This window comes from Budorcas taxicolor, chromosome 22, assembly GCF_023091745.1.
Source record: "Budorcas taxicolor isolate Tak-1 chromosome 22, Takin1.1, whole genome shotgun sequence".
Classification (NCBI taxonomy): Eukaryota; Metazoa; Chordata; class Mammalia; order Artiodactyla; family Bovidae; genus Budorcas; species Budorcas taxicolor.
The window spans coordinates 858,748-869,971 of record NC_068931.1 but is presented as its reverse complement, the minus strand read 5'-3'; the positions used below and the strand labels follow the sequence as shown (position 1 = coordinate 869,971).

At 42.5% G+C, this 11,224-nt stretch overlaps 1 protein-coding gene across 1 annotated transcript; it reads left to right on the top strand.

Annotated features, from left to right (window-relative positions):
- Nucleotides 1-10,900: 10,900 nt before the first annotated feature.
- On the top strand, nucleotides 10,901-11,224 carry LOC128067540 (non-histone chromosomal protein HMG-14-like). The gene has a single exon (XM_052660577.1). It carries the CDS (start codon nucleotides 10,919-10,921, stop codon nucleotides 11,222-11,224), a length of 306 nt encoding a protein of 101 aa, XP_052516537.1. The 5' UTR covers nucleotides 10,901-10,918.

Genomic DNA, 11,224 nt, shown 5'->3' with positions numbered 1-11,224 from the left:
ATTATGGCCGAGAGGATTCCATGGCCTATACATGGGTCGCATAAGAGTCAGAATGAATGAGCGACTTTCACAATGTGGTACTACTACCATCAAGTGATGCACCGTTTTAAAATAAGATGGTTTTTCACAGAGTTATGGAACTCTGCAATCCAATTATGGGTGGGCATGGCAGTCCACTCCAGTATTCTTGCCTGGAGGATCCCCATGGACAGAGGAGCCTGGTGGCCTGCAGTCTATGGGGCCTCAAAGAGTTAAACACTTCTGAGAGATTAAGCAGAGCAGACACAGCAGGTGGTCCCACATCCTTCTCATCCCTTTGGCTTTTGGCAACTTCTAATCTATCCTAGGGCCTTCCCCGCTGGTGCTGCTGCTGCTAAGTCGCTTCAGTCTTGTCTGACTCTGTGCGACCCCATAGACAGCAGCCCACCAGGCTCCCTGTTCTTGGGATTCTCCAGGCAAGAACACTGGAGTGGGTTGCCATTTCCTTCTCCAATGCATGAAGGTAAAAAGTGAAAGTGAAGTCGCATGGACTGCAGCCTACCAGGCTCCTCCGTCCATAGGATTTTCCCGGCAAGAGTACTGGAGTGGGGTGCCATTGCCTCCCTGGTGGTGCTAGTGGTAAAGAACCCGCCTACCAATGCAGAAGACAAAAGACAGTTGTGTTCCATGCCTGGGTGGGGAAGATCCCCTGGAGGAGGGCATGGCAACCCACTCCAGTATTCTTGCCTGGAGAATCCCATGGACAGAGGAGCCTGGCAGGCTGCAGTCCGTAGGGTTGCACAGAGTCAGACATGACTGAAGCGACTTAGCATGCATGCAGGCAACCTATCCTAGATGTTTTGTGTAAATGGAAACATAAATATATAGTCTTTTGACTTCCTTCACGTAGCATAGTGTTCTCAAGGTTCACCCACATTGTATAAACATCATAGCAGGCGTCAGCACAGTTGACCCTTGAACAACACGGATTTGAACTTACACATGTACTGTGTGCACTGCATGGTCTGCAGTTGGGTAAATCTGGGGAACTAGGGATATAAGGGGCCAACTATATAGCTATGCAAGGATTTTTGACTTCACAGAGGGTCATCACTGAAGGACCAACTGTACTTAGTTCCTTTCTGTTGTTTGTTGTTTAGATATGTTGCATTTTATCTGTCCTTCAATTAATTGACATTAGAGTTGTTTACACTTTTTGGGTGTTATGAGTAATGCTGAACACCCGTGTACAAATTTTTGTATGGATTTAAGTCTTCATTTTTCTTGGTTATATACAGGTGGGGTAGCTGAATCATGTTATAATTACATATGTTTTGAGAAATTGCCAACTGTTTTCAGACGCGGCTATACCATTTTACGTTTCCAACAGCAACATGATGGTGCTGGATTTCTCCATGTCTTTGTCTACTCTTGTTATTTGTGTGTTTTTGTTGCTGTTTTTTTGGAATGATATCCTGCTAGTTGTGACGTTTTATTACATCACAACTTTCCCTAATGGTTAGTGATATGGAGCATCTTTTGATACACTTGTTGGCCATTTGGAGAAATGTCTGTTTATCTCCCTTGGTCACTAAAACTGGATTAGTTGTCTTTTTATTATTGAGTCACAGGAGTTCTTTATACATTCTGGATAGAAATCTCTCATCAGATATATGATATGAAGATATTACCTCCCATTTTGTAGATTGAATTTTCACTTTTTATTGGTATTGTTTGCAGCACAAAACGTTAAAATTTTGAAGGAGTCCAGTGTACCTTTTTTTCACTCTGTTGCTTGTGCTTTGAGTGTCATATCTAAGAAACCATTGCCTAAGTCAAGACCAGGAATATTTACTCCTCTTTCTCCAAAAGTTTTACAGTTTTAACTCTTCCTTTTAGGTTTGTGGTCATTTGGAATAAGTTTTTGTGTATGGTGTTAGGTAGGTGTCCAAATCCACTCTTTTGATTTTTTGTTTTGTTTTTGCCATTCCATGTGGCTTGTGGGCTCTTAGTTCACCAACCAGGGATTGACAACTCTGTTCTTTTGTATGTGGATATCCAGGTGTCACAGAACCATCTCTTGGAAAGATTTTTTTTTTCATCATCAAGTTGCCTCGACACTCTTGTTGAAAATCAGTTGACTTTAAATATAAGGATTTATTTCTGTAGTCTCAAGTTTATTCCGGTGATGTGTATGTCTAGCCTTATGTCGTACCACCCTGTCTTGATTAGCATAGCTCTGTAATAAGCTGTGAAATCAGGAAGTGTTAGTCCTATTCTGTTCCTTGTTAAGATTGGCTTGGCCATTCTGGGTCCCTTGCATTTCCATATAATCTTTAGGATTAGTTTGTCAATTTCTGAAAAAAAAAAAAAAAAGAAACACATACACACCCCTGGGATTTTGATAGGAATTTTGTTGAATGTGTACACCAATTTAGGGAATATTGCCATCTTAATAGTATTAAGTCTTCCAATCCATGAATATGGGATATCTTTCCATTTATTTAGGGCTTCTTTAATTTCTATGATTTTTATAGTTCAGTTCAGTCGCTCAGTCATGTCCGACTCTTTGCGACCCCATGAATCACAGCACACCAGGCCTCCCTGTCCATCACCATCTCCCGGAATTCACTCAGACTCACATCCATCGAGTCCATGATGCCATCCAGCCATCTCATCCTCAGTTGTCCCCTTCTCCTCCTGCCCCCAGTCCCTCCCAGCATCAGAGTCTTTTCCAATGAGTCAACTCTTCGCATGAGGTGGCCAAAGTACTGGAGTTTCAGCTTCAGCATCATTCCTTCCAAAGAAATCCCAGGGCTGATCTCCTTTAGAATGGACTGGTTGGATCTCCTTGCAGTCCAAGGGACTCTCAAGAGTCTTCTCCAACACCACAGTTCAAAGCATCAATTCTTCGGCGCTCAGCCTTCTTCACAGTCCAACTCTCACATCAATACATGACCACAGGAAAAACCATAGCCTTGACTAGACGGACCTTAGTCGGCAAAGTAATGTCTCTGCTTTTGAATATACTATCTAGGTTGGTCATAACTTTTCTTCCAAGGAGTAAGTGTCTTTTCATTTCATGGCTGCAGTCACCATCTGCAGTGATTTTGGAGCCCAAAAAAATAAAGTCTGACACTGTTTCCACTGTTTCCCCATGTCTTTCCCATGAAGTGATGGGACTGGATACCATGATCTTCATTTTCTGAATGTTGAGCTTTAAGTCAACTTTTTCACTCTCCTCAAGAGGCTTTTTAGTTCCTCTTCACTTTCTGCCATAAGGGTGGTGTCATCTGCATATCTGAGGTTATTGATATTTCTCCCGGCAATCTTGATTCCAGCTTGTGTTTCTTCCAGCCCAGCATTTCTCATGATGTACTCTGCACAGAAGTTAAATAAGCAGGGTGACAATATACAGCCTTGACGTACTCCTTTTCCTATTTGGAACCAATCTGTTGTTCCATGTCCAATTCTAACTGTTGCTTCCTGACCTGCATACAGATTTCTCAAGAGGCAGGTTACGTGGTCTGGTATTCCCATCTCTTTCAGAATTTTCCACAGTTTATTGTGATCCACACAAAGGCTTTGGCATAGTCAATAAAGCAGAAATAGATGTTTTTCTGGAACTCTCTTGCTTTTTCCATGATCCAGCGGATGTTGGCAATTTGATCTCTCGTTCCTCTGCCTTTTCTAAAACCAGCTTGAACATCAGGGAGTTCACGGTTCATGCATTGCTGAAGCCTGGCTTGGAGAATTTTGAGCATTACTTTACTAGTGTGTGAGATGAGTGCAATTGTGCTGTAGATTGAGCATTCTTTGGCATTGCCTTTCTTTGGAATTGGAATGAAAACTGACCTTTTCCTTTCTGTGTCCACTGCTGAGTTTTCCAAATTTGCTGGCATATTGAGTGTGGCACTTTCACAGCATCATCTTTCAGGATTTGAAATAGCTCAACTGGAATTCCATCACCTCCACTGGCTTTGTTTGTAGTGATGCTTTCTAAGGCCCACTTGACTTCACATTCCAAGATGTCTGGCTCTAGATGAGTGATCACATCATCATGATTATCTGGGTCATGAAGATCTTTTTTGTACAGTTCTTCTGTGTATTCTTGCCACCTCTTCTTAATATCTTCTGCTTCTGTTAGGTCCATACCATTTCTGTCCTTTATCGAGCCCATCTTTGCATGAAATGTTCCCTTGATATCTCTGATTTTCTTGAAAAGATCTCTAGTCTTTCCCATTCTGTTCTTTTCCTCTATTTCTTTGCATTGATTACTCAAGAAGGCTTTTTAAAAATCTCTTCTTGCTATTCTTTGGAACTCTGCATTCAGATGCTTATATCTTTCCTTTTCTCCTTTGCTTTTCACCTCTCCTCTTTTCATAGCTATTTGTAACGCCTCCCCAGACAGCCATTTTGCTTTTTTGCATTTCTTTTTCATGGGGATGGTCTTGATCCCTGTCTCCTGTACAGTGTCACGAACCTCATTCCATAGTTCATCAGGCACTCTATCTATCAGATCTAGGCCCTTAAATCTATTTCTCACTTCCACTGTGTAATCATAAGGGATTTGACTTAGGTCATACCTGAATGGTCTAGCGGTTTTCCCTACTTTCCTCAATTTGAGTCTGAATTTGGTAATAAGGAGTTCATGATCTGAGCCACAGTCAGCTCCTGGTCTTGTTTTTGTTGACCGTATAGAGCTTCTCCATCTTTGGCTGCAAAGAATATAATGAATCTGATTTCGGTGTTGACCATCTGGTGATGTGCATGTGTAGAGTCTTCTCTTGTGTTGTTGGAAGAGGATGTTTGCTATGACCAGTGCATTTTCTTGGCAAAACTCTATTAGTCTTTGCCCTGCTTCATTCCGCAATCCAAGGCCAAATTTGCCTGTTACTCCAGGTGTTTCTTGAGTTCCTACTTTTGCATTCCCCCCTATAATGAAAAGGACATCTTTTTGGGGTGTTAGTTCTAAAAGGTCTTGTAGGTCTTCATAAAACCATTCAACTTCAGCTTCTTCAGTGTTACTGGTTGGGGCATAGACTTGGATAACTGTGATATTGAATGGTTTGCCTTGGAGACGAACAGAGATCATTCTGTTGTTTTTGAGACTGCGTCCAAGTACTGCATTTCGGACTCTCTTGTTGACCATGATGGCTGCTCCATTTCTTCCGAGGGATTCCTGTCCGCAGTAGTAGATATAATGGTCATCTTGCACTCTTTATTAATTTTGTTCCTAAATATTTTATTCCTTTTGATGCTCTTTAAATGGAATTGTTATTTTAAATATTTTCAGATTATTCATAATCAATGTAGAGAATTCGATTTTCTCATTTGGTTTTATTTGTTATTCCAGTGTTATTGAGCTGTAACTGACATACAGCATTCTATGAGTTTAAAGTGTACAGCATAATGATTTGACTTGTGTACATCATGAAATGATTATCATAGTAAGGTTAGTGAGCATCCATTATCTTACATAGATAAAAAAGAAAAGAAAGAAAAAAATAGTTTTCCCCTGATGAGGCCTCTTAGTATTTACACTGTTAACAACCTTCATATACAATTTATAGCTTTGTTTATTATATTACTCATGTTGTACATCTGTAGTAGTTTTCCATCTTTTTAAATGTAACTTTATTTATTTATTTGGCTGTGCTGGATCTTTGTTGCTGCATAGGCTTTTCTTTAGTTCTGGCAAGCAGGGGCCACTCTAGTTATGGTGTGTGGGCTTCGCATTGCAGCAGCTTCTCCTGTTCCAGAGCAAAGGCTCTAGAGCGTTTGGGCTTCAGTAGTCACAGCTCCAGGACTCCAGAACATAGGCTCAGCGGTTTGGGGTGCAGTGGGCATGGCTCCAGGACTCCAGAACACAAGCTCAGTAGTTGTGGCACATGGGCTTAGTTGTCCCAGGCATGACGGATCTTCCTGGACCAGGGAACGAACTTGTGTCTCCAGCATTGGCAGGTGGATTCTTTACCACTGAGCCACCAGGAAAGCCTCACTTACTTCAGTTCAGTTCAGTTCAGTCATTCAGTTTTGTCCTACTCTTTGCAACCCCATGTACTGCAGCACGCCAGGCCTCCCTGTCCATCACCAACTCGCAGAGTTTACTCAAACTCAGATCTGTTGAGTTGGTGATGCCACCCAACCATCTCATCCTCCGTCGTCCCCTTCTCCAGCCTTCAGTATTTCTCAAGATCAGGGTCTTTTCCAATGAGTCAGTTATTCGTATCAAGTGGCCAAACTATTGGAGCTTCAGCTTCAGCATCAGCCCTTCCAATGAATATCCCGGACTGGTTGGATCTCCTTGCAGTCCAAGGGACTCTCAAGAGTCTCCTCCAACACCACAGTTCAAAAGCATCAATTCTTTGGTGCTCAGCAAAGCTCAGCCCACTTACTTAAAACAGAAAATTTGTACCTTTAGACCACCTTCTTATAGTTCTCCTTCCCTCAACCCCCCACCTCTAGTAAGCACAAATCTTCTCTTTTTCTATGAATTTTTTCTTTGTTTTTTGAAACATAATTGACCTACAACACTGTTGGTTCCTGGTGCACAACATGGTGATCTGATATTTCTCTACATTACAAGACAGAGTTGATTTTTGTGTAGTGATCTTGTCCTCTTTGGGCTGCCCAGGTGGTGCTTGTGGTAAAGTACCTGCCTACCAGTGCAGGAGACATGAGAGATGTGGATTCAACCCTTGGGTCGGGCAGATCCCCTGGAGGAGGGCATGGCCACCCACTCCAGGATTCTTGTCTTGAGAATCCCATGGACAGAGAAGCTTGGTGGGCTACAGTCCATAGGGTTGCAAAGAGTCAGAGATGTCTGAAGTGACTTAACACTTACGCTCTGCAACCTTGATAAATCATTTATTATTTTGAAGGGTTTTTTTTAGTGGATTCCTTGAGATATTCTGCATATAAGATCATGTCATCTGCAAATAGGGACAGTTTAGTTCTTCTCTTCCAATCTAGATGCTTCTTATTTCTTCCTTGTCTAACTGCCCTGGCTAAAACATCTAGTACAGTGTTAAGTAGAAGTGGCAGGAGCAGACATTTTGTCTTGTTCCTTATCCTAGGAGGTAAGCATTCCGACTTTCACTATTCAATATCATGTTTGCTGTGGGTTTTTCACAGATATCCTTTATGAGGTTAAGGAAATTCATTTCTATTCCTACTTTGTTGAGTGGTGCTTTATTTTTTAATATTTATTTATTTTGGCTGCATTGCATCATTGCCATGCCATGCACAGGTTTTCTGTAGTTGTGGTGCCTAGGCTTCTAGTTGTTATGGCTTCTCTTGTTGTGGAGCATGGACTCTAGGGTTCGCAGGCTTCAGTAGTTATAGCACATGGGCCCTGTTGCCCTGTGGCAGGTGGGATCCCCAGAGCAGGGCTCTAACTGGTGTCCCATGCATTGCAAGGCAAATTCTTAACCACGGGACCAGCAGGGAAGCCCTGTTTGTTTTAATCATGAAATACTGTTTGGTTTTGCCAAATGCTTTTTCTGTTGAGATGGTCATATGAGTTTTGTACTTTATTCTGTTAATATGGTGTACTACACTGATCTTTGTCTGTTAAACCAATCTTACCTGCCTCCTGAGAAATCTGTATGCAGGTCAAGAAGCAACAGTTAGAACTGGACATCGAACAACAGACTGGTTCCAAATCAGGAAAGGAGTACGTCAAGGCTGTATATTGTTACCCTGCTTATTTAACTTCTATGCAGAGTACATCGTGTGCTATGCTGGGCTAGATGAACCGCAAGCTGGAATCAAGATTGCTGGGAAAAATATCAATAACCTCAGATATGCAGATGACACCACCCTTATGGCAGAAAGTGAAGAAGAACTAAAGAGGCTCTTGGTAAAAGTGAAAGAAGAGACTGAAAAAGTTGGCTAAAAATTCAACATTCAGAAAAGTAAGATCGTGGCATCCAGTCCCATCACTTCATGGCAAATAGATGGGAAAACAATGGAAACAGTGACAGATGTTACTTTTTTCAGCTCTAGTATGGTCAGTATGGTCAGCTGCAGATGGTACTGCAGCCATGAAATTAAGAGATGCTTGCTCCTTGGAAGAAAAGCTATGACAGACCTAGACAGCATATTAAAAAGCAGAGACGTTACTTTGCTGACAAAGGTCCATCTAGTCAAAGCTATGGTTTTTCCAGTAGTCATGAATGGATGTGAGAGTTGCACTGTAAAGAAAGCTGAGTGCCGAAGAATTGATGCTTTTGACCTGTGGTGTTGGAGGAGACTCTTGAGAGTCCCTTGGACTGCAAGGAGATCCAACCAGTCCATCCTAAAGGAAATCAGTCCTGAGTATTCATTGGAAGGATTGATGCTGAAGCTGAAACTCCAATACTTCGGCCATCTGATGTGAAGAACTGACTCATTGAAAAAGACCCTAACGCTGGAAAGATTGAAGGCTGGAGGAGAAGGGGATGATAGAGGATGAGGTTGGATAGCATCAATGACTCAATGGACATGAGTTTGAGCAAGCTCTGGGAGTTGGTGATGGACAGGGAGGCCTGGGAGTTGTGCTGCAGTCCTTGGGGTCGCAAAGAGTCAGACATGACTGAGCAACTGAACTGAAACCAATCTTGCATTCCTAGGATAAATCTTATTTAAGTACTAGTATTAGTCTCTCAGTCAGGCTCCTCTGTCTATAGGATTGTTTAACCTATATGCTGAGCACATCATGAGAAATGCCTGGGCTGGATGAGTTACAAGCTGGAATCAAGATAAGCAGGAGAAACATCAACAACCTCAGATATGCAGATGATGCCACTCTAATGGCAGAAAGCAAAGAGGAACTAAAGAGCTGCTTGATGAAGGTGAAGGAGGAGAGTGAAAGAGCCGGCTTAAGACTGAAAAAACTAAACTAAAAAAAGCTAAACTAAGCTAGACTAAAAAAGCTGGCTTAGTTAAAAAAACTAAGATCATGGCATCTGGCCCCATTACTGCATGGCAAATAGAGGGGGAAAAGGTGGAAGCAGTGACAGATTTCCTCTTAAGCCATCAAATCAGAAGACAGTTTCTTCTTGGCAGGAAAGCAATGACAAAGCTAGACAGTGTGTTGAAGAGCAGAGACACTACTCTGCTGGCAAAGGTCCATATAGTCAAGGCTATGGTCTTCCCAGGGTCACATATGGTTGTGAGACCTGGACTGTAAAGAAAGCAGAAGACCGAAGAATTGATGCCTTTGAACTATGGTGCTTGAGAAGATTCCTGAAAGTCCCTTGGACAGCATGGAGATCAAACCAGGCAATCTTAAGAGAGACAAACCCTGAATATTCACTGGAAGGACTGATGCTGAAGCTGAAGCTCCAGTATTCTGGTCACCTGATATGAACAGAAAACTATTGGAAAAGTCCCTGATGCTGGGAAAGATTGAGGGCAGAAGAAGAGGGCGTCAGAGAATGAGATTGCTGGATGGCATCACCAGTGCAGTGAACATCAACTTGGGCAAACTGTGGGAGATGGTGAGGGACAGGGAGGCCTGGCATCTGCGGGGGTCATGAAGAGTCAGACATGACTGGGCGACTGAACAACAACTCAGTCGTGTCCAGCTCTTTGCGACGCATGTACTGTAGCCCGCCAGGCTCCTCTGTCCTTGGGATTTCCCAGGCAAGAATACTGGACTGGGTTGCCATTTCCTTCTCCAGGGGATCTTTCCAACCCAGGGATGGAACACAGGCAGATTCTTTACCTTCTGAGCCACCAGGGAAGCTAAGTCCTATTTGGTCTCAGTAGTTTTTCAAAATATGTTGCTGAATTTGGTTTGCTGGTATTTTATTGAAATTTTTGTGTCTATAACTCACAAAGGGTATTGGTCTGTAGTTTTCTTGCAGTATCTTTGTCTGATTTTGGTATGGGGCCTCATGGAATGAGTTGATAAGTCACTAGTCCAGCCAAGAAAAATTGATTATTTGACCAAAGCTCTCCATTTCTCCTTTCATTTCCTCTAAAAGTATCTGATCATTAAGAAGATGGGAATAAATAGGCTAAATCATCTCTGAGTTAATCAGATGTCTTGAATTACATTTTATCTTTAGAAACTGAATTATTCATTTTAAAAATGACTAAACATAAGCATTAAAAAACGCAGTCTGGAATTCTCAAGTAAGGGCAAGACAGATGTTTAGTGGGAGAAGATGTTCCTATATCTCCTAATTGGGAGAGGATACTCATGGCCAAACAGAGCCCTCATTCCTGTGGAGCAACTGTCTTGAGTTGAAAAGAAGGCAATTTGACAGAACTAATTGTTACTAATAAAAAATTATTGAAGAGCCTTATTACTCTTCTAGAAGGATTTGCATTTTTAAAAGAAGAAATGTTTTAAATCAAATGTAAGACTGTTAAAGTGAGACTTTCTCTCAAATTTCAGAGGCCCCAAGTTGAAGATAAATGTACACTAGACTAATAACAAGAATAAATAACAGCTAAGGTAGGAAAGTTCTTTGAACTGTCTGAAACTGAAAGAGGAGAGGAGAGTTTTAGTGGAGCAGAATAGAGTGGAGACTGAAAGAGGACGTTGTGTTTTACTGTTCCATCTCAAGGTCCTAAAAAGGCTCTTGAGAGAGCATTGCCTTGCAAAATGGGTTTATTCAGGAATAGCAAAAACTGTGATTTAAAACAGGCAATCAATGGCAAAATAAAGACAAGTCCAGAGAACAAAGGAGAAGAATCCCTTTTATAGAGGAGAAGGGAGAGATGAAGGTGAAAGAGGAGAGTGAAGAAGCTGGCTTAATACTCAGAACATTCAAGAAACAGATCATGGAATCCGGTTCCATCCGGTTCTCCCACCACCCCCGCCGCGGGTCCCAGCAGCTCGGGCGGCGCGAGGAGCGGCTGCGGTCAGGCTACTCGGCTTCGCGAAGGCTCTCGGCGCGCTGCGGCCTTCAGGCACACGGCTCTCGCCCGCCCCGTCGCCACGATGCCCAAGAGGAAGGTCAGCTCCGCCGAGGGGGCGGCGAAGGAGGAGCCCAAGAGGAGATCGGCGAGGTTGTCAGCTAAACCGGCTCCTGCGAAAGTGGAAACGAAGCCAAAAAAGGCGGCGGAAAAGGATAAATCTTCAGACAAAAAAGTGCAAACAAAAGGGAAAAGAGGAGCAAAGGGAAAACAGGCGGAAGTGGCCAATCAGGAGACTAAAGAAGACTTACCTGCAGAAAATGGAGAGACTAAAAACGAGGAGAGCCCAGCCTCTGATGAAGCAGAAGAGAAAGAAACCAAGTCTGATTAA